This window comes from Drosophila bipectinata, chromosome XR (assembly GCF_030179905.1).
Source record: "Drosophila bipectinata strain 14024-0381.07 chromosome XR, DbipHiC1v2, whole genome shotgun sequence".
NCBI classification, from domain to species: domain Eukaryota; kingdom Metazoa; phylum Arthropoda; class Insecta; order Diptera; family Drosophilidae; genus Drosophila; species Drosophila bipectinata.
In genome coordinates, this window is record NC_091735.1 from 8,976,472 (window position 1) to 9,001,225 (window position 24,754).

Genomic DNA, 24,754 nt, shown 5'->3' on the forward strand with positions numbered 1-24,754 from the left:
TGTCTCTTGAACGACCTCATTTTGTCTTGAGCAGCACGACTATTTTCACAACAATAATGTAAACAAGACCTACAGGAAATGGCATCGGAGACTGAGGCAGTGAACCCGGCACACTTGGCGTGTACGACGTTTTTACATAGCCAGCAATGTATGTTAGGCTGGGATGTTACAAGACTTCATAGAACAGACCAGTTTAAATTCCATATTATTAATTAACAATACAAAAATAATATTAAAAAAATTTAAAAAACACTGTTCCATGAACCACTGTGCCAAATAGGAAGCCGAAGCGGGAGCTTTGGGGAGTGCAAAAGAAAAATGCAGATAAAGAGATAAGACGGGGAAGAAGCAGAGCTGAGCTATGCTTGAAATTGAATTGAAACAAATTATTAATTCGCCTCCAAATATACCGCAGCACACGCGCAGCGATACGATTTAAGTTAAAACTTAAGTTTTTCAAAAAATTCGATTCTCAAGCAAGTAAACACAGGTTTACCAATATTTAACATAAACGCAGTGCGCACAAACACGACCGTTCGCTTAAGAGGAAGGGAGAAAAGTTATACTGGGAAGTCGAGCTCGAGCTGGGGCTGTAGAGATTGCAGTAGCTGGAAGAAAATCTTCAGCTACAGTGAAAGCATTTAATAATGAAATCACCCTCTCCTAGGTCTTATTCTCAAATTCTTTAAACTCGGCAACTCATTTGCTTTAAATATTGTCGTATTTATAGCCTTAAGCCTGTACTCTAGCTCAATCTTTACTAGAGGAACTAACCCAACTTCCAAACACTCCTCTAACCGGTGAATGCTTTTTACTTTGACATTTAATTTTCTTCTTTAATCGTGGATCGTACGTAAATCAAGGGTCGTGGGTATTTTTAATAAATAGGCAACAACGATAAAAGTTTTCAATATTTATTGGTTTTATTATTGGCTTCGCGAAATCAAATGCGCCCAACAAATGCATATATGTACATATGCGACTAACAAATGCATATATTATACATACATACAGCAGCGGACAACGGTAGAAGCGATAACAGAAAGTTTATCGCTGCATACATTTGTGTGCACAGCAAATTATTTATGCTTGTTAATATTTTTATATGCGTACATACAAGCATATCTGTATAAGAGTTATTTAAGTAAAATCCTGAATTGATATTCGGCGTGCCAAATCGGTTTCAATAAAGTGAATTGCGCATTAGTGACTTGTTTTCGTTGTATGCGAAATAAGTGAAATTAAAACCAAAGCGTAATGGATGAGTGTTTGCTTTGCTTATATTTATTGTTCACTATATACTTATATTAAAACTAGAAAGATGATCGGGAGATAAATTCGGCAAAGACTCTGCAGTCGCGGCGGACGAAGCTGACGAAACTTGTTGACGAGAGAGTGTGTCTCCTGGAGATGTACTCCCGTAATATCGATACTCGCGTGAGTTATCGAGTTTTGTCGATAGCGAGAACTGAAAGGGGTTGCCACAGTACCCCCCTCCTAGAGTTCCAGTTGGGAGAGATACTTTTCTGGGAATCTGATTTGTCGTCCTGATCTTGACACTTTCTCGAGTGTCTGAGCAGTTGGCGCTGTCGTCTGCTCCTGTGTTGGAGGCGGTACGTCTTTGAAGATGTAAGCTGGTTTAAGTTGATCGATGGAAACCTTGTTGTCCTTTGTGTGGCCCTTGAGTGTAAAATATTTGTCGTGTTTTGTTACCACTTCGAAAGGACCCTCGTAGTTTGCTTCCAACGGGGCTTTCACTCGATCCACTCGAACGAAGACGTGGGTACAAAGGCTTAGGTCCGGGTGCACAAATTCCTGCGGTGTATGATGGTGCACTGGCTTAGTGGTTGGCAGTTGAGACATGGTTCTTTGAAGAGCCTCGGTGAACTCGGACTCAGTGTGTTTTTGTATGCTCGGTGCAAAAAATCCGCCTGGCACCCGTAGTGTGGTGCCATAAACCATTTCCGCAGGACTCAGCCCGATGTCGCTTTTGATTGTTGTGCGTAGGCCGAGTAGGATTAGATGCAGGGAACTGCTCCAGTTGATTGGATCGACGCATTTTAAAGCAGCTTTTAACGTTCTGTGCCAGCGTTCGATCATGCCATTGGCTTGTGGGTGGTACGCCGTCGTCCGCAGATGTTTAAAACCACAAATTTTGGAAAGCTCTTGGAATAATGTAGACTCGAATTGTCGACCCAGATCGGTTGTGATGTGAAGAGGAATACCGTACTGAGCAAACCAGCCCGATATCAGTGCGTTGGCTACAGATTGTGCTGTGATGTCTACTAAAGGAATTGCTGCGGGCCATCTTGAGAATCGATCGATACACGTGAGGCAGTATCGGTATCCGTTCGATGAAGGCAACGGGCCGACTATGTCGATATTTATGTGTTCGAAACGGGCGTCGCTGGCGGTGTACTCTCCTAGTGGCGATTTGGTGTGACGTTGGATTTTGGCCTTCTGGCACGGTATTCAAGAGCGTACGATTCTCGCGACATCCTTCGCCATGCGGGGCCAAACGTAGTGTTTGCCGACCAAATTGTACGTTGCCTTAAGTCCCGGATGGCTCAGCGAATGTAGGGCCTCAACCACGGTTTGGCTTAGGCATCCGGGCACAAACGGACGTGTTTTGTTATTGGCGACGTGGCAGTACAATTGCTTGTTTGAGCCTGCAAGCGGCAATTTTGTTAGTGATATGAGTTTTTCGGCGTCAGACTTGAGTAGCGATTGTAGTTCCGCATCGTTTTCCTGTTCCAGTGCCATCTCGTCGAAGTTTATGTGTTTGATGGCATCTATGCGTGAGAGAAGATCAGCCACGTTGTTTTCTTCTCCAGAGATGTGCCGGATATCGGTGCTGAATTGGCTGATAAAATCCAGTTGTCGAGCGCGTCGAGGTGATGCTTTCTCGCTGTTTTGATTGAAGGCGTACATAAGCGGCTTGTGGTCGGTGAAAATTACGAAATTCCTGCCCTCCAGTGCGTACTTGAAGTGCAAAATGGCCTGATAGATGGCAGTCAACTCTCTATCGTAGGTGCTGTACTTCTTTTGCGTCGTTGTGAATTTCCTGGAGAAGAATCCCAGTGGTTGTGTCTGCCCGTTGATGATCTGATGTACTACGGCACCCATAGCGTCGTCGGATGCGTCGGTGGTTAGAGTTAATTGTGAGTTTGGTGCCATGTAGTTCAACAACGTAGCGTTTGCAAGCTCGTTCTTGCAGGCGGTGAATGCGTAGTCGGCTTCTGTAGACCAAAGTATCGGGGTTTTGTCGTTCTTTTTATTGCCTTGGATTAGCGTCTGGAGTATGTGCTGGTTCTCGGCTGCTCGTGGGATAAACGGCCTATAGAAATTAATCGTACCCAGAAACTTTTTAAGATCTTTAGCGATAAGCGGTTTTTTAAAATGCCGTATGGCTTCCACTTTGGCTTCGGATGGTTTTAAGCCGTGCTGACTGATGTCGTGTCCCAGGAATGTAAGTTGTGTCTTACCGAATTGGCACTTCTCAAAGTTTACGGTGAGATGTGCCTTCCGAAGGCGGTCGAGGATTGTGCGGAGGTGCGTCTCGTGCTGCGCCTCGGATTCTGAAGCGATGAGAATGTCGTCGATGTAAGCAAAAACGAAGTCGAGACCTTGTATGACGTTGTTTATGTGACGTTGAAAAGTTTGCGCTGCGTTGCGCAGACCGAACGTCATGAACAAGAATTCGAATAGCCCAAAAGGCGTGATAATTGCTGTTTTGGGAATATCTTGTGGTTCGACAGGAATCTGGTGATATGCTTTTTGCAGGTCGATTTTCGAAAATATCTTCTTACCGTATAAGATGCTCGTTACATCCAGTATGTACGGAATAGGATATCGATCCGGCACTGTTACGTTGTTCAGTGCTCGGTAGTCGCCGCACGGACGCCACTCTCCATTTGCTTTCTTTACCAGGTGCAAAGGGCTGGACCAGTTGCTATTTGAGGGACGGCATATTCCTTTCTCGATGAGGTAGGAGAACTCGGATTGTGCAGCTTTGAGTTTGTCGGGCGCTAGTCGTCGGGCGCGGGCGTGAGTAGGCGGGCCGTTGGTCGAGATGAAGTGCGTTACTTCGGACGTTGCTGGCAGCCGGTTCGAGTTGATCGTTGCGAGATCGCGATATTCGTGAAGCAATGTAGCGTATTGGTTACTCGTGTCGTAGGATAAAACCGCGTTGATTTTACGTTGGGGCGCGTGACATTTTGATTCCAGCAGCGTAGCCCGATCGATGAGTTTGCGTCGTTTCATATCGACGAGTAAGTCGAAATGTTGAAGAAAGTCGGATCCGATGATAGCGCAGTTGACGTCAGCTATCACGAAAGTCCACACGAAGTTTCGTCGCAATCCCAGTGACAATGCTATGCGTTTTTCTCCATAGGTTTGTATTTTCGTGCCATTGGCGGCGAAAAGAAGCTTTGGAGTGTGCATAGTTTTTGCGTTTTTGCAGGGTGGCATCACTGAAATGTCGGCGCCGGTATCGATGAGAAACTGTGTTTTGGAGAAATTGTCGTTGATGGCGAGGCGGGCAATTGTGTTGTGGTCTTCTTCGAATTTGTCCGCCGAATCCGAAGATTGATTTAGTTTTTTGGTTCGGATGCAAAAGAGCATGGTTGGCGACATTTCTTGGCGGCGTTACCAAATTTGCTGTGGTACCAACACATGGGTCCGGTTATGTCGCTGTTGCGATCCGTTCGTAAGCTGTTCTTGCGAGAACGGTTTCTGAAGAGCGCGTTGATTTGTTGTTCGATGCGGTCTAGACGATCGTCGGAAACGGCGCTGCTGGTTGGCGCCGACTTGGCGTCGATGGTGCGTACCTGATGAAAATCACCGACTTCCATCACTTTATCTGCCAACTTAGCTAAGTTTGCTAGGCTGGCGTCCGATGCTTGCAAGATCGCTTGCACTTGTGTTGGTAAGCGCTGCAGCCACAGTGCTTTCAAGAAAGAGTCTTGGACTTTGTTTGCGGCGAGTGCGTTTAACTCGTTGAGCAGTTGCGTGGGGCGCTTGTCACCAAGGTCGGTCTCCGATATTAACTTCTGGATTTTCTTTTGTTCGCTTTCGCAGAAGCGTTCCAGGATGCACGATTTCAAATTTTCGTACTTGCCTGTGCGTGGTTGGTTGACGATGGCGTCGGCAATTCGGGCCAACACCGGTGCTTCGATTGACGCTAGGATTGTGTTAAATTTCGTTTCGTCCGAGGTTATTCCCGCCAGAACGAATTGGGCTTCGATTTGCGATAGCCATAATTCTGGATGTTCGGGCCAAAACGGCGGTATTTTCACAGCTACCCGGTTGATAACTGTGTCAACACCGAGACTAACGGTATCGTGAAAAACCTCGGCGTCGTCTTGTGAGGCGTCGTTGTTTGCCATTGTAAGCACCAGTACTCGCGTGTATATAGTGATCACGTCGGGGTCACCAATTTGCTTTGCTTATATTTATTGTTCACTATATACTTATATTAAAACTAGAAAGATGATCGGGAGATAAATTCGGCAAAGACTCTGCAGTCGCGGCGGACGAAGCTGACGAAACTTGTTGACGAGAGAGTGTGTCTCCTGGAGATGTACTCCCGTAATATCGATACTCGCGTGAGTTATCGAGTTTTGTCGATAGCGAGAACTGAAAGGGGTTGCCACAAGTGAAAGAAAAGTAATGGTTTCGAGTACTCGAATGAAATTTTGGCATTCTGGACGTTGACGATTCAACCACATTTACCATATCCGTTTTACTCAATGCCTCACTCAGTCAGCAATAAAACTATTCTATTGTGACGAAGCGGCGCGAATTCGCCCAAGAGCGAATATGAGCTTATCCTCCCGCTCATTTATGCATTTTTTTGTTGCATACAAGTTACGTTTTATTTAATTCAATAATAATAATAAATCAAAAATATTCTTATATATTATTTTAATTTTTTTTAACAACATGTAATATGAACGTAAATATTTAATTATTTTTGCCAACGTGACACATTGAGGTGACTTGTAAGAAGCCAAATAAAATATTTTTTCCTTTTCTTTCAAACTAAGCATATAGAGTTGGTGCTATTCAGGCGGGTGCCCAAAAAGGCATGGGTATCTAGAACATACAGGAGTAAAACAACAAAACCCTTCCCTACGATCGTTTTATGACGTTGTTTTTGTGCCTTGGTACCCACTCATCCCTTTTTTATGGGTGCATGGGTGCATGCTCAAAAAACTTACCGAGTAAAAAAAAGGCATGCATCCGATATCAAGAGTGTTTACTTTATCGCATGGTTAATACATAGTAAGTGAAGTGAAAGTCGAAGAAGACGGACCTGGTCGGTATGCGCCCCAGTGATCGTGATTTTCCACAGCCCTCTAGGGGGTACAAACTAAGTCGGACGTAGGAATAAATGGTTTCCCGAGGCTCCGTATTCCCCGCTTGCTGGGGACAGGGGTAAGCTTTTTTCTCTCTTTTGGTGGCAACGTTTTTCCCGCGTTCTGAATCCGCCCAAGATGGGTTGCGCTGGTCAGTGATGCGAATTATCACCAGCTGATCATCAATGTGACAAACCCCGCGCATGAATAGTACCAACGCATTGCACCACTTGGCGTCATTTGCTAATTTCACCAACAGAGGGCGGCACCGGAAGAAAAAATCCATAGCGCCCTTTTGAGGGTGGGTTGCATCCTAGGAGCACAAGGTCATGGACACGACCATTGTCGACCAAACAAGTACCTCGGAACCACAGAGATCGACTCCGTCAAAAAGAACGAGAGCGACAAACAAGCAGCCATGCTGTCGGAGCTAGAGGCGATACTTGAGTGAAGGGTAAGTGATAAGCATAAATCTCTAAATGAAGATGTTCTGCAGGATGAAAGTGCTGTAGAAAGGCCTCCGCGGGACTCTTGCCGACTCTATCGAACCAGAGGCTACGGTGGTGCAGCGGAGGTTGTCTGCTCGAGGTGCGGCCAGCCTGATATCCCCGAAGGCGGATAAACAGATGCAAACCATCCCCATGGAACGCAAAGAAGCTACATCTCAGACAGATCCTTGCCATCGAATGGTGGGAGTCCCACCACGAATGCTAGGGGCAGAGCCTTGTTAGAGATCCTAGCAGGCGCAGGATTCATCATCGACCTGACCTTCACGAGCGGTAGCTTGGGACAGAGCTCCAAGTGGAAAATCGTCAACACGTACACGGCCAGCGACCACAAAGCCATACTATGCTCGCACGGCGATTAGCCGGGCCGGGCGATCTTGAGCACTCCCCCTTGCAGGCCGTCACTCCACAAGGAGGGCCGGAGGGCCCGGAGATCTCTACAGTGAACCGACTCGCAGGAGCATTCAAAGCCGGGCATACACGGACAAGCAGAGGGAACCCACTCGGCTATAAGAAACGTGCTGGTTGCTGCTCAGAATCTAGAATCTCCCGGCCCGGACGCGGTGCCGAACCGAACGCTAATGGTGGTCCTGGCCCTGATACCAAAGCAGGTAGCATCGATTTATATTCAATGCTTAAGGGAGGGATCATTCCCGAAGGTAGAGAAGAAGCAGAGACCCGGGGTGGTTGCGTCTTACCTACGCATCTGCCTCCTCTACCGTAGGCAAAGTGCTGGAGATGATTCTGGCCACGAGACTCCAGGCGGCGATAAGAAATGAGGGCGGATTGGTAGAAGAACAGTACGGGTTCCGGAAAGGGAAATCGACTGTGGATGGCATCTTGCGCGTGAAGAACTTGTCAGCAAGCGCCATCTAAAACACCAGATAGGTTGGTGGAGCCAAACAATACTGTCTAGTTACCACCCTGGAATGCCTTCAACACGGTGAACTAGTCGCGGGCTCTAAAGGCGCTGAAGAAGCTCGGGTCCCGGAGCACCTGCTTAAGGCCGACAGCTACGGAAGAAAGCGGACGGGAAGGACAAAAAGAACGCGAGGTCTCCGCAGGAGTGCCACAGGACTCTGTTTTGGGGCCGCTCCTGTAAGATGCAGTCCTCCGAATACCTATGATTCGCCGATGACATAGCTTTAGTGGTGGTGCCGAAAACTGTTCGGGAGGTGGAAGCCTAAAAAAATTGAAAGTAAGGTGAGCCCTAGCTGTCTAACATCAGAGGCCCGAGGCCGGAAAGGTGCAAACTCATTAACAGCGTTGTGAGCTCCCAAATCTTATACGCCGCCCCAGTGTGGGCAGAGGCGATGAGAGTGAGGTCCTACGGGCGAGGCATAGAGGCAGACTACCGCCTCTGCGCGTTACGCAGGTCCTGCGCCTTTAAGACGTTCTAGAACGACGTGGTGCTCGTGATCGTATGGCTGATACCCATCCGAGAGCTGATACGTCAGAGGGCAAAGCTGGTCAACGTGGCTCAGGACAGCCATTCATTGGCGGCCAAGAAGAGGGTGGTGAGAGCCACAAGCTTGGCCACCTGGCAAAGGTGATGAAAGGAATCACCTAAAAAAGGCTGGACGTTTCGACTTATCCCGGACGTGGTTATCCTGAAGTGTGTGTGGAAGGGATGGGTAACAGGCATAATATAGTCTGGAAACTCAACTATAGCCATTCTTTTTGTTTTTTTTTTTTTTTTAAATGCTTCATTTAACACTATGGCAATGAAACTGTATTAAATATTAGAGAGACGAAAGATATACTGTATTTGTGTACAAGTAGTAATAAGTAACAAAGGAAAAACAAAAATTAAACGCGTAAATTAAAATAAAAAAGAAAAGTGACTGTAGAGCCTCCCCCTCCATCCTAGCCGAATTTGAACATGGGCCCACAATGCGGCTACATAATGCTCTACCAATTCGCTATTCCAGATGAATTTTTCTGCAGAGAAATTTCAGCTTTCACTTCGCACACCAGCAGAGCACTATACCACTTGACCATTCCTGACTCGTCTTCGTAAAATTTCTTAATCTTAGCTAGTTGCTCTGTGGAACCGGCACGTTTCATCAGGAACCCCCCATAGGAACACATTCGTTTCAATGAGATTTCCCACCCATGTACTGTTCCATCTTTGGTCAAAGATTATAAAGTACATAGATGGGACATCTCATACAAAGAAAAATTTTCTACGGCGGGTTCTAGCATTAAAAACAAGAAAGGAATGCTAACTTCGGGCGGAGCCGAAGTTGATATACCCTTGCAGTTAAAACCGGATATATATCGCAAACATCGGATATAGTTGGCCGATCCTTATGGGAATAGGAATATATAATCCAATTTATTACAATACAAAATCTAAAAAAAGTCCCAAACTTCTATCTTCAAAAATACGAAAGTTGATATTTCTACCAAATACCATTTCCGATCGTTCAGTTATATGGCAGCTATAGGATATAGTCAGCCGATCCTAATGAAATTTAGTAGGTCGGATCAACTGACCAAATATATAATCTGTACCAAGTTCCAGCTTTCTATCTTCAAAAACACGAAAGTTGGGTCATTTCCGATCGTTCAGTTATATGGCAGCTATAAGATATAGTCGGCCGATCCTTACGAAATTTGGCATATCGTATTATTTTGCCAAAAATAGCTCTCATGTCAAATTTGAACTCTCTAACTCTAAAAACACCAGTTATACCATTTCCGATCAATCAGTTATATGGCAGCTATAGGATATAGTCGGCCGATCCGGGCCGTTCCGACTTATATACTGCGTGCAAAGGAAAGAAGGGTGTGTGCAAAGTTTCAAGTCGATAGCTTTAAAACTGAGAGACTAGTTTGCGTAGAAACAGACAGACGGACAGACAGACGGACAGACGGACATGCTTATATCAACTCAGGAGGTGATCCTGATCAAGAATATATATACTTTATAGGGTCGGAGATGTCTCCTTCACTGCGTTGCACACTTTTGACCAAAATTATAATACCCTCTGCAAGGGTATAAAAAGGTAAAACGAGTTCAAACCAGGCTCGTGAAATTCTTTTTTTTTAATCTATTTTTTTCTTTAAATCTATTTTTATTCTTTTAATGAGTTTTTCTAAATTTTTAATCCAATAAAAAAAAAAAAAACATTTTAAAATCACCTTAACATCGTCTCAGTTCGTAGTGATACCCGCTTTAAAAATGTCTATAAGTGCGGGTTCTACGGCATTTTGGCAGACCGTGTCGTGGAACCCGCTCTCAAATGTTTTCATTTTTTCCGTCGTGGAACCCGCTGTAAAAATGAAAACATTTGAGAGCGGGTTCCACGACAAACGGCTGGCAGATGAGAGAGGGAAAGAGAGAATTCTATTTTTAGATCGTAACATCTTTGGAACGATGAAACTTTGAAACGTTGTAATCGAACCAATGTGAGAGCAACGCGATCAGAAATATCTTCTACTATCCTTACTCTTCAGCTCTGTTTTTGGTATGGATTCTAGCGCTTAGTTTTAAACCAATTTTAAGTATCAAAAGATTTGCTTCGAGGGTAGCCTAGATGGGTAGTGCGCGTTCCTTATTCTTGGGGTCCTGGGTTCTATTTCATTAGTGGGCGGTTGTTTCATGTTTTTAGTCTTATGATTATTTTTATATTTACTATTATTTTTGTATTAATATTTTTTTTTACTTTTCATATTTACTTTATTATTATTATTTTTTAATGCATTCTAGTACAATTGTTGTAAAAATAAGTGACGGACGTGTCGGATGACAAAATGCCGGACGGACTCCCTTGAAATTTTATTAGCCGGACATAATGAAAAATTGAACAATTTTACAATTGTAAAATTAAAGAAAAATAATAATTATAAAAGAAAGAAGTAATAAGTCCTTACGAGGATTTGAACACAGAAAAATTATACATAGATTAACTACTCTATGCTCTACGCTACCACCCTTAACCTGCAGCGATTAAAAATACTATTTTTTCTACTAACTACCACATCGGCGCATTGAAAACAGAAACGAGAAATTGAAATTTGGAAGCCAAAACATTTTAACGCCGTCGTGCGAGCAGTCACACATACATACAAAGGCTCACATTTTTGTTGACGGATACATGTAAAGCAGAGGTCGGCACGGCCCTATCTCGGGGGCATAGGAAATTTCTCTGCCCGAGCTCTGCCACACACACACAGTATAAATGTGTGAAAGGTCATGCTCAAAGCCTACTTTCTGGTATTCGTTACTAACACTAATGCGGTAAAATCATATCAATGTATTGGGGTGCCGACCACTGATGTAAAGAGTTCTAAAAATAGAATCGTATGCATGTACGTTCCCCCCTCAGCAACAAGCTTTTTCGTCGAGCTGACCGTTTGGGCCCTGATGTCCCATCTATGTATGTACTTTATAATTTTTGCTTTGGTTCTTGTCTAGGCTAAACCACTCCAAACTCTGTGGCATGGCGCACATTTTTCAGTGGTTTAGAGCTTGACATTTCACCATATCACTAGGACTTTCTTAGCACCCCTGTATAACACCCTCCAAGCGTTGATAAAAAATTTGAATTAATATTAATTAATTTTATTAATATTATTGTTTTGAATTCTAATTTGATTTTTTTTTAATTAGCTCCTTTAACTGAAGGTCTTATCTAGGGAAGAAGAGAAGGTATATCAGAGATTATCACACTTATTTAATTTGTGTATTATTTATGAAAAACTATCGTACGCATTTTAAATATGTGTACCTTCATTTTTATAAATTAGGATTACGGCAGGTTATTTAAAAAAATTTAATTTTTTCTTTAATGCACATGTTAATATTACAGTTCATCTTTTTCAAGCAATGTGTAACGATGCTTAGAAGGACCCAGTTCTTTGAATTTTGACTCTGGGGGCGAGGTTCCTTTTCCGGTGTGCGGGTCAGGTTGAACATCATTTGTGGGATCCGGCCCGTAATGAAATTCCCTGAAGAAAAAACCAATATCATGCTTAAAAGACATTTTTATTTCAATTATTATTACCTATGCAGTTTTCCGCTGTAGAGATCTTGTAGAAATTGGTAAAGCTTGCCAGGCGTGTACATATCGCTAAAGTGCGGAAACAGATACATATGCTTGAACGAGTCTATTGCAATTAGAGGTAAGTCATCCTCAGATTTGCCTAAATGGTGGAGAGGATGGGCAAATCTTTTTCCATCGGCTGTTAAAAAGTTAACGTTCTCTGCAGGATGCGTTTAATGGTTAAAGTAAGCCTTGATTAAATAAAATTATATGTTAAAATCATACGTTTCTCATCCAGCAATTGTCTTTCAATAATTGACTTGTAATCCTTTATGGAGTTAAGATCGTCTGGCCGGTGGAATAAAATTAAAAATGGCAAGCCTTCCTCAGTAAGTTCTTCAGCATTTTCAAAGGTTATTTCCCGCACCAATGGCACACACTTCTCTTGTATCCAAATTTTGAGTTCATCAAAGTTTTGTAGGCTTCCGGTGTAGGTCTCATCATTTTCGTGTGATAAAGCCACATCGGGTCTAAATACTATGATTGGTGTACCTTTGGCCACAAAAAATTTTAGTGAGTTACATGATATATAAACGTATAAATAAGTTTTGCTCACCTGGTGGATGCATAGCCTGGGCAACGTCACCAAATCCAACGTGAAATTGACAATCTTCCTTAAGGTTAGTGGCAACTTTACGGAAAATGTCATATTCTGGTTGATCCCTGCGATCAAAGTAGCCCAGAATGAGACGTTTCTTTGAGTCGAGATTCTCAAGATCTTTTAAAGACTTAAACTCCTGAATAGGATCCTCTAGCTGCTTCTTGACAAACTCAAGAAAAGCATCCGCCGAACGCTGTCCTCGGTATTCGCGTTTGCTGAGCTGCCCATTACGAACTATTTTTAGGGTAGGATACTTGTTTATATGGAAGCGTGACGCTATCGAAGTTTCTTTATCGCAATCTACTTTTCCTAGTACCACCTTGCCTGCTTCTGGAAACTCAGCTTTAATCTTGAAACATTTTTAAATTTATTATTTGTCTAATATTTTAAGCAGCCAATCTTAAGTAGTTAACACAATACCCATTTTTCAAAAGCTTAGAATCACTTACCTTATCTGCAGCTTCACTGAATATTGGCGCTAAAATATTACTAAAACGGCACCATTCAGCATAGAAATTAAGAAAAACCAATTCATTAGAAGCTGAAAGATACAAAACGGATTTGTTTTTAGCAATAGATTTTTATCATTCTCCACATCTTCCTTGTAACATACACAAACTTAATTTTTAGCAAAAGTGTAAAATTAATTTTTTTGGGGAAATTAAAATGTTTGGTTATTTTAATTTTATAAATTATCTTAGATACTGCTTGCATAAAACTATTTAACATTTTAAAGCGCCCGAAAACAAAACAAAAAACAAGAAAGGAAAGCTAACTTCGGGCGGAGCCGAAGTTGATCCCTTGCAGTTGAAACCGGATATAGTTGGCCGATCCTTATGAGAATATATAATGAGAATTATATAACCCTATTTATTATAAAATAAAATCTAAAAAAAAGTCCCAATCTTCAAAAATACCAAAGTTGGTATTTCTACCAAATAACATTTCCGATCGTTAAGTTATATGGCAGCTATAAGATATAGTCAGTCGATCGTTATAAAATTTGGTAGGTCGGATTAACTGACCAAAAATATAATGTGTACTAAGTTCCAGCTTTCTATCTTCAAAAACACGAAAGTTGGGTCATTTCCGATCGTTCAGTTATATGGCAGCTATAGGATATAGCCGGCCGATTGTGGTCGTTCCGACTTATACTGCGTGCAAAGGAAGGAAGGGTGTGTGCAAAGTTTCAAGTCGATAGCTTTAAAACTGAGAGACTAGTTCGCGTAGAAACAGACAGACAGACGGGCATGCTCATATCAACTCAGGAGGTGATCCTGATCAAGAATATATATACTTTATAGGGTCGGAGAGACATCACTGCGTTGCACACTTTTGGAGAAAATTATAATACCCTCTACAAGGGTATAATAAAGTTAACTTCGGACAAAGCCGAAGTTGATGAGTTAAAGAAGTTAAAATCGGTTACAGTTAATATTTTGCAAATATCGGATAAACTTGGCTGATTAGAATAAAATTGTCATTAGAAACCTAATTTCTTAGAATAAAAATTTTAAAAAAGTCCCATGCTTCGATAGAAGCTTCAAAAGTACCAAAGTTGGGTCATTTCCGATCGTTTAGTTATATGGCAGCTATAGAACTATGATTTAGATAAGTGGGGTCAACACAAAAACATTCACAAGTTAGACTTTCATTTGGTTCAAACTCGTAAGCGGTTACTGGAGAAACCCTTATTCTCCAGTAAGCGCACGACCGTTTACAGCATAGATGGGCCAGAAATCTAACGGTCGGAGCCGCAGCTCGGCCAGACAACAAATTACAACAACAACCACCACGATGGTTGCGATGGTTGTCGTCGCGTGGTGCGCAAACACACCCTTAATAATTGTTGTTGAAAACTCCTGCTACCTGCCTCGGAATTTATGTAGCATTGTTTTTGTAAATCTTCACGGCTCACTGACCGCGCGACTCGATCGTCTGCCTCGATTTGCTGGCGCCAAAAATTACGAATAACGGGGGGAGCCTTAAGAGCCCGAGGAGCCTTGGGCTTGCCCATCTATGGTTTACAGTATCGGTGTGCACGCTGAGGCCTGGCAGCGAAAATTACATGTGATAGGGTTTTGGGCACCGCTGATTTAGATCTATGAACTTGGTTGGGTAGTATCAGTTGGCCAAAAATATCCCTTGAAAATCCTATCACTCCAACTATAAAAACAAAAAATTTATGATCAATTAATTATTTGACAGCTAAAGGTTATAGTCGGTCGATCCCTTTATTTGGCAAAATGGTTCTTCATGACTAAAACGTAAAGAACCACAGCTTTATAGGGTCGGTGCTGCCTCCTTCACTGCGATTCACATTTTTGACCAAAATTATAATTCCCTCTGCAAGGCTTTCAAAATTTACCATCCCGGAACACAGAATCGGGTCTGACTGTAAAAAAATTTTTTTTATTGGTTTTGATCTTTTATTTATTTTTTTTTTTTTTCTTCCCGTTTTTTCAGAATTTGGGAAATGGCTTGTGCACGATTTACAAACGATTTATAAGTATTTGTTAAGCTATTTGTAATTTATTTAACTAAAAGGAGTTAGTAGGGAAATTTTAAATTTTAAATACTAGATTTTATATTTTAAGGACAGGAAAGAGATTTTATAGAGTATAAACCATTGTAGTTTAAACATAATACCCTAAAAGGGTCGTGCTGTGCATATATCGAACTACAATGGCTAAGTAATAGGAACCAAAGTTTCTAGTCCTTCTATTGGTAATGTTAAAATGTAAGCGTTTAAGTAAATGCTGGATATCTACATCTCCATTGATTTGGTTATGTAGAAAAACTACACCCAACATTGTCCAATGATTAGTTAAGCTTGGTAAGTTTATTAGTAGGTGTCTGCTACTAAAGCATGGAAGAGAAAGATTTGCATCCCAGTTAAGACCTCTATGTGAAAATGTTAAGAATTTCCTATGCAGTTCTGATGTATAATACTCCATATTGGGGACTCCCAGACAAATGAACCGTACTCCAGTTCGGACGGACTAAAGAAATGAATAAGCTTTTAGTAATGTAGGGGTCGGTAAATTCTTTTGCCCACCTTCTAATGAAACCAAGAACACCTTTAGCCTTATTAACCATTGTGGAAATATGGTCGGAAAATTAAAGTTTAGAGTCTAATAGGATGCCGAGATCATTAACATAAGTTAATTTCTCGAAGGCAATCCCATAGAGAGAATACATAGCCTGCAGAGGGCAGGAACGATAAAAAGACATAAGCTTGCATTTAGATCCATTAAGTATTAAATCATTTGCTAAACACCATTTTTGAAAGTTTTCAAGATCGGACTGAAGATTGTATTGGGCAGACATGGATTTGTACCGAAGACAAAGCTTGTATCTGCATACATAAGAACTAGAGAGTTCGTTAAGGGGGGTATGGGATACATTTTATTTTAAATGATTTTTTTTAAACCGAATGTACAACTATTGAAGAATGTTGTCCCAAAATTTCAGCTCATTCGGAGTTAAACTTACTGAGATATGACCTCAAACACCGAGCCCCTTTGAAAACCGTTGAGCGTGTCGAGCAGGTAGTAGCCCAAAACATTGAACGCATTTTTCTTGAAGACCCTTTTTAAAGTCGGTGTCCACGATCACTCAACTCAAAAAGTTAGCATACTTGTAGAATCGATTCCCACCCAACGGTCCCATTTGATTTATTTTTTGCTTCTATTCGATTTTATAGCTAAAAACGCACTTTTACCTTCACTGACCGTTGAAAACATGATAAAAATTTTTTCTTTAAAAGGGCAATGTTGGCTGGGAGATATACTTCTAAAGAACTAATTTTTTTTTTGTCCCATGTGTTTCAGATGATTCTACGCAATTAAGTGCGCAATTCTGTTGAGTGCCTACTTCAAGTGGCTGCAACTTCTTTGATTTTGTTGTCTAGAAATTCAAAAACATATTTGAAATGTCGCTAAATAATATAACAAAACTATTCAAAAATAATCAGAAGTTTTCTCCACAAAAAAATCTTCAAAAACACTTTTTTTTGTCCGTTATCATTAGCGATAATAAAAGAGTGAACAGTAACGGGCCAAGATGACTTCCTTGAGGTACGCCAGATGTAGCACGGACCAAGCGGAAATGTATATTTATAAATTAGACTCTTTGTGTTCTTTCATTTAAGTAGCTGGAGATCCACGTTAGGCGGTCTGTAGAAAAACACAGCATATTCAGTTTATTCAACAAGAATGAGGGTTTTACTGCTCAAAAGCAAATCAAAAGCTTTGCTACGGTCTGTTTAAATAACATAAGTTTGAAAACCCTTTCAAAAGCCATCTATGACACAGGAGGTCATGATGAGCCATCTACATGGAGAGATGATCGAAGAGCAAAGGTGTTGCAAATGAAGAGTAATTAATTTTTCAAATAATTTTGGAATTTCCGACAATTTAGGGAGAAAATTCGAGGTTTCCAAAGATAAGTTGAAAATCTATGAAGAGGTTTGCACAGAGCCCTGTAGCAGTATTTTAGCACACAGCTTGGTACTCCATCGAGGCCTGGCGAATAAACGGGTTTGACCCTTAGAAGAACAGATAATAAGGTATTCCCGGGAAAAAACTGACAGAAAATAAGATTTTCTGATTGAATGTTGTATGCGTAAGGCTAATCTGTCGTTTTAGGCGAAGAATAAGTTGCTTGAAAAAATACTGCGATTAGACTGGCAATAGCCTGATCAGAGGTAACAGATGGAAAAGATACATGTTTACGTTTAATGTTTACAAAGTTATAAACTGCTTCCGATCCTGAGTAAATCGTATCTGACAGCAGCGAATATAAAACCTACAACATTCAGCATTGTGCACGGTAAAATTTGACCGAGCTAGTATATATCTTGAAAAATGTATACTACTATAGGTTATTTTATATTTAAATAAGAGCCTGTTTTTAGTATTATTTAAGTTCGTGAGACACCTTGTAAGCCAAGGAGGATTTGTTGAAGCGGACGGATATTTCCATGACACACATGAGTTAAAAAATGTATTTAAGGTATGGTAAAATTTTTCTAAGGTGACGTTTACATCGGTGCATGCCAGAATATCGGACCAATCATATGTATCGATAGGCAACTAAGTTTGTGAAAATCAGCTTTACGGAAGCAGCGAATCTTATTTGCCACGCATGGAGACATCTGATCGATACCAGGAATGGTTTCGATTGAGACCTCCAGCGTGGGGCGATATGAATCCTCTGGGGTTAAAAGTGGATAGCTTTGGATGGAGTGGTAGAATCAAAATCATTTACACAACATAAGTCTAAAAGCCGTCTTAACGAATTTCTAAAATTTCTAACAAAATTGACCTAGGGATATGTCAAACATGCCCGCGGAGAAGTCATGGTGCGTGATAAGTAAAAATAGTGAGTTATCGACATAAGATCACTTTAATTCTGGGATATTAAAGTCACTCAAATCTTCAAGCTGGTCACGATCGGTCATAAGTTTAGAAACGAATTAAATAGCGGACAAATGATGCCACTATGTAGGTGGTTCAGACGAAGGCGGTATATATAAACATTTAATGTATAAAGATCCAATGCATAAAGCAGTATAAAGCAGACAAAATGATTTTAATGCAAATAAATTCTATGTCACCAAACTCTTGTGATTTCACCTCTTCAGAAGTAAGTTGGGACTCTACCGAAATGAGGACCTTTTGCAAAGATCGATCATGTCTAAAAGTGGTATACTTACTTGGAAAAACTTCGGAGCTAAAGATTTCCGGTTTTACCCAAGTTTCTGTTAAGGCTATAATATGGGTTGCAAAGAGAGAACTATCAGAATATAGTTTAAGGAGTTTGCTACGTTCCCCCTAGTATTCTGATAGGTAAGTGACGGTATTAGTTTTATGGATTAGTGGACTAAGAAGAGGTGGAAGGTGTGTCAGTCGTTCTAATATAGGGAAGTTTCACTCTCACTGGTTTTAAAACTTTTTTCTTTACGGTAATTTTCTTTGCGGCTTATATAATTATATTTATATTTAGCTATGTCCTCCACCTTTATATCGGCTTTAGTTTTGGCGTTTTTGGGAATCACCTGTAAAAGTTAACGTAAGGGTTTAATCACCTGTTAACGGGCATTCACTAGGACCTGTGGTATCACTTGAAGGGATGCCTCGGAGGACACATCGGATAGTTCCTCATTTGCACTGAAAAATTAGAACGGCGAATTGTTCTCAGTTCTGTCCCTTGGGGTGGCCAGAGATATGAGCGGGTGCGTTAATGTCGGCTTTCTTACGCTTAAGGGACTCATTTAGAAGCTGAAGGCCGCTAAACTGAGTGTCAAACGCACTAAGCTAATCATTGATTTTACGAAAACCAGTAATCAACTCTTTAAATCCATTTTTAGTCTGTCTTATGAACGACCTCATTTCTTCTTGGACGGCACGACAATTATCACGTAAACCAGACCAACAAATGGCATCCGAAACTGAGGCAGTGAACCCGGAACAGAGATTGTCTTGTTACAAGACTTCATTAAACAGACGAGTTGAATTCCATTTTAATAATTAACAGTATAAAAAAATACAGTGATAGAAAAAATAATAGAAACGAATTTTTACTTTGGGTTTAAATACGCATTTTTAATATGGAACGTAATGAGTGGAAATTTTTGATTTTCCTTTGATATATGTACATCTATCTTACATATTAGAAAGCAAAAATGCATTTAACTTCATTAATTTAGCTAAAAAATTATACGTAAGCGAAATTTTAAGTTTTTGACCTGAATATAAAAATAGAAACGTAATTTTTATTCAAATTAATTCGTTTAGTAAAATTTACCATGAAATGTTTTTAGTTTTAATGCGTTTGCGTTACCATGGTTTTTTAACACTGCAGCACACCTACGAGGCATGGACTCCACCAGATTGGAGTATATTGTTGGCTTAATGGAGTACCACTCTTCCTGGTCTTTCTCCCGAAAATGCTCCTTATTTTTTGGTTAAAACCACTTCAACTTTTTTTTTAGAATGCCCCACAAATGCTCAATAGGGTTTAAATCGGGTGACTGAGCTGGCCAGTCCATAACGTCGCTTTTATTGTCCTGGAGGCACTTTTTCAAAAGCTTCGATGTGTGTTTGGGATCGTTATCCTGCATAAATTCCCACTTCAAAGGCATTTTCTCTTCGGCATATGGTAAAATAACGTCCATAACGTAACTATGTTAACATAGTATATAGCACATATATTGCCTTGTATCCAATAAAGTGGACCTGACGCAGAGAAAGATCCCCATAGCATAATATTAACACCTTCGTTCTTAATAGTCTTTTCGGTGTATTTGGGATCGAGTACTGTGTTTTTTGGGCATCTAACATGGGGTCTACCATCTGATCCAAACAAATCAAAGAACATTTTTCCAGTTCTTGCGGGTCTCGTGGTTTTAGGCAAAATAGATTCGTCTTTCTATTTGCTTCTTGCTCATAAAAGGAACTCTCTTGCTGAATGCGCTTTCAAACCGTGCTCAATCAGTCTGTTGCAAATGGTGCGACTCGTTACGGATGCGCGTATGTAGTTTTTAAGATCCTTCGAAGAAAGAAATGACTCCTTTTTCGACTTCCTTATAAGGTTCGTGTTAAATTTTGTAGAAGTGGCTCGCTTTCTTCCACGTTTCTCCTGTCTAGCATGATAGTGGATAGCAGAAAACACTTTCTTTTGAGCATTCTAATAGTTTGGAAATTTTTTCCATGGATCGGCCTTCTGTTTTTAATTTAAGGATTAGATTCTTCTCTACTACTACTACACTATGCAGTGTGCTCCACGACCAATTTTGAAGGTTTTAACAAAATTAAATGATAAATAGTAAACAAAATTGCTATAACGCTCCCTGTAATAAAAATATTCAAAACAATACCTTTTATTTTATTTTAAACGAAAATTAGCCACTGATTTTGACCAAATACGACCGTATTTCTATTATTTTTTCCAAACCAAACACGAAGTCTTCTGACTAATTTCCATGAACAACAAAAATTGCAAACGAAAAGCGTTCAAAAAAGAGATGGTGACTAAGAGCCGTTATCAATGTTACCAACCCAAGGGGTTTCATAAATATTCCTAAAGGTAAAACTTAAAAAAAGCCTTAAAGTGAAATAGTAATATTCGTTTCTATTATTTTTTCCATCTTTGTATATGTAAGTTAAAAAGCGCTATACCTTGAACCACTGTGCTAAATAGGAGCCGAAGCGGAAGCTTTGGAGAGAGCGAAGGAAAATTGCAGAAATAAAGATAAGACCTCTATTGCACACAAAAGTAAAAAACAAAAGAAAAGGAAGAAGCTGCGCTGAGCTATGCTTGGAATGGAAATTAAATTAATTAATTCGCCTCCAAATATACCACAGCACACGCGATGCGATTCGGTTGTGGGGGGGTCCCAAGCCTTTGAGTGTGCGAGTAGACCTTTGTATGGGAAATTATATACATTTGGGTATATCTCCTCTAAAAATCGGCTGATAAATCAAATGAAATTTGTTTTTCAAGTATATATTAACTATATAAATAGTTTCGCATCAAGTGTTTTTGAAAAAACTTTCCTGTGCTGGCGCTACACCAATTTTTCCATTTGTGGGGCCGGGAAAAATTTTGGCAATATTTTTAAACAAAATTGAACGTAGAACCATTAGCTCTATCCCTTATAGCAAAGATTATACAATACATAGATGGGACATCAGGCCCTAAACGGTAAACTTTTTTCGTCGAGCTTGTTGGTGAATGCACATGCATACGATTCTATTTTTAGAACTCTTTACATGTATTTATCAAAAAAATGTAAAAACGGCGTAAAATGTTGTGGCTTCCAAATGTCAATTTCTTCTCGTTTCTGTTTACAATGCGCCGATATAGTAGTAGAGCAAATAGTACTTTTGATCGATACCGCTCGAGTCAGGATGGTAGCGTATTGCGTAGAGTAGCTGCTCTCTGCACAATTTTTGAATGTTCAAATCCTCCTAAGGACTTAAAAGGACTTTTTTTAATTATCCTTACGCTGTATCTTTAATTGTAGTATTAAAGAAAGAAAATTAAAAACAAGAAAGGAAAGCTAACTTCGGGCGGAGCCGAAGTTTATATACCCTTGCAGTTAAAACCGGATATAAATCGCAAACATTGGATATAGTTGGCCGATCCTTATGGGAATATGAATATATATTCCAATTTATTACAATACAAAATCTAAAAAAAGTCCCAAACTCTTCAAACATACCAAAGTTGGTATTTCTACCAAAAACCATTTCCGATCGTTCAGTTATATGGCAGCTATAAGATATAGTCCGCCGATTCTTACAAAATTTGGCACGTCGAATTCTTTTGCCAAAAATAGCTCTCATGTAAAATTTTAACTCTCTAACTCTAAAAAAACTCTCTAACTCTAAAAAGTTATACCATTTCCGATCAATCAGTTATATGGCAGCTATAGGATATAGTTGGCCGATCCGGGCCGTTCCGACTTATATACTGCGTGCAAAGGAAAGAAGGGTGTGTGCAAAGTTTCAAGACGATAGCTGAGAGACTAGTTCGCGTAGAAAAAGGCAGACGGACAGACAGACAGACGGACATGCTCATATCAACTCAGGAGGTGATCCTGATCAAGAATATATGTACTTTATAGGGTCCTTCACTGCGGTGCACACTTTTGGACAAAATTATAATACCCTCTGCAAGGGTATAAAAATGACAACAAAAATTTGCAATCATATTAAAAGGTGACCACATCATATAAAAATGCGAAATCTATCGTGTAAGTTTATTTAACCCTCTGTAGTTTGCATATATACATATGTGTGTATGTACATTCATATGTATAGTAAAATTTTGGAAAACCGGCTCAGAGGAAAATATAAACAATAGAAAAAGTTTATAGAAATAAAATAAGCAGCCAGTAAAAAAAAAAAAACCAAATTGGAAAACTTGCGTCACATGGCATACAATTTTTCTAGCAGCTATCCGTTATCAGCTGGTTTTGAATATTAGAATAATTAAGCGTATTATTAGTATTAGTCCATATAAAAAATTAAAAACTAGTGAATTTGAAGTTTTAAAAACTTGCATATGATTAATATAACTGATAGCAAACAAAAGCATTTAATAAAATAAAACACAATTGTACAATTTATTTACTACCTAATGTTACAAAATGTCCGTTTTATTTTGACGGTAGCCGAAACAAATATGAATAAAAACAAGAAAGGAAAGCTAACTTCGGGCGGAGCCGAAGTTGATATACCATTGCAGTTAAAACCAGATAGATAGAAGGCAGATCCTTATGAGAATATCATTTATTAAAATAAAAAATTTAAAAAAGGCCCCCAGGCTTCTATCCTCAAAAATACCAAAGTTGGTATTTCTACCAAAAACCATTTTTTGATCGTTCAGTTATATGGCAGCTATAGGATTTAGTCGGCCGATCCTTATGAAATTTCGAATTATTTTTATGTCGTATTATTTTGCTAAAAATAGCTCTCATGTAAAATCCAAACTCTCTCTAACTCAAAAAACAACAAAGTCACAGGAAAAAAATAGTTTTTAGTTTTAGTTTTAAACTTGAGAGACTAGTTTGGGTAGAAACAGACGGACAAACGGTAGTGCTTATATGAAGCACACGGTAGTGCTTATATGAAGGTTAGTCCGATCAAAAAATATAAATTTTATACTTTAAAGGGTCAAAATTTAACCTTTTTTACTGCGGTGCACACACTGCAATTATAATCCCCATCACTGTATATTTTTCATATAATCCTATGATATCTTGGTAAAACGATTTGACTCTTTGTATAGGGTTTATTATAAAGGGTAATTCCTTGTCATCAACGTCGAACAAAATTTTAAGGCTCAATTTTTTTTGTGTGTATACAGAAAATATCAATATATCCCTTTCAAAAATCAAGTGCGTCCCAAATATATACATATAGTAAATATACCACGTTGGCATAGCAAAGTCGAATAGTATTGCCCCAGATTTGTGACACGTCAATAATTAATTGATTTTATGAACTCCATGTCTTCCACGTTATCGGTGGATATGGGCGAAACAGTATCAGTCTTACCTAGTGTCATGTCGATGTTGTCACTGGTCATGGCCACGGCCCCCGCATCTATTCTTGATGGCTGCTGAAGGAGTTGTAGAATCTAAGATAGAACAAAGAGGAGGCAGCGGCTTAGTAGTTGAGACTATCACAAATCCAAGCAATGGACAGTTCCCGGCAGCCGTAACATCAGAAAATAAGGTCTTATACGCAAACTTTTCATTTTGACCGACGCATGCCGCTCATGGCGCCTGCTGATTTATCTTCGACGAAAATCGTAAAAGCGGAACACGTCGACTTACCGCAACCAGGGCCACACAGGGTCCAAGCTTTTGGATTCTCGCCTCGATCATTTTAAGACGTGGGGTAGGGCTAAACCAAGTTGCATTCACCGGTGGAAAATCCCAGAAAATAAAGTGAACTTAGTTACGCATTAGCTTGTATGGAATGTGCGGGGCAAATGTATTCCAGAACACAAACTCAGAAAATTTTTAGGGTTGTTGATAATATATCAAAATATAATATATCGATACTCTTTTTATAAAAATGATAAATTTATATCGTAGCAAAGTTTTGCCTATCGAAAACCTGTTACTGTTTGGTATTCCAAAATATTTTTTCCAACTAGATTATGGTGGTTACTCGTGGTTAACTCAGTTCTGTAAAGTAATTTTATTCAGCAAAAATCCGACAAAAAGGAAAATCAATTTTTTTTTTTTTGAAATTACGTTTACAGACAATTTTGTCTTACAGTCAAATTGACTTCAATTCGAATATCAAGACAAGATTTCAAGAGCGCATAATTAATAAAATATAAAGATTGAATGAGTTTTTTGAATGAGATAAATGAGCTAAAACGTTTTTTATGGATAATTGAACTATTTTTTCCTGTCGTAAGGTACGTACATATATATACATATGTACCATACACATAAATATATATATATATATATAAGCCTAATACTCAGTTTAAGTCTAATACTCAAATATTGGTACAAATACCTGAAAAACCGTTTCTGACAGGGCCTTTCCGCCACCCCTTTCTCAGATCGAAAAATAATTAACGCACCAAAGAACGTTTTACAAGTCCCTAGCGAAAACATAAAAAATTTTAATCTTTCATCCAGTTTGACAGGGCTGTTTTTGTTGTAATCATGTAATAAATCAATGTAAATGCTTGACAAAGTCA

The 24,754-nt window shown here is 39.8% G+C and overlaps 1 protein-coding gene across 1 annotated transcript; it reads right to left on the reverse strand.

Annotated features, from left to right (window-relative positions):
* Window positions 1-11,632: 11,632 nt before the first annotated feature.
* On the reverse strand, window positions 11,633-24,074 carry ERp44 (Endoplasmic reticulum protein 44). Its single transcript, XM_017243068.3, has 7 exons — window positions 23,868-24,074; window positions 23,587-23,668; window positions 12,967-13,058; window positions 12,473-12,866; window positions 12,142-12,408; window positions 11,878-12,076; window positions 11,633-11,821 (listed from the first exon to the last, which is right to left on the reverse strand). Exons 1-7 carry the CDS (start codon window positions 23,916-23,918, stop codon window positions 11,677-11,679), a joined length of 1,230 nt encoding a protein of 409 aa, XP_017098557.1. The 5' UTR covers window positions 23,919-24,074; the 3' UTR covers window positions 11,633-11,676.
* Between the last annotated feature and the right edge of the window lie 680 nt (window positions 24,075-24,754).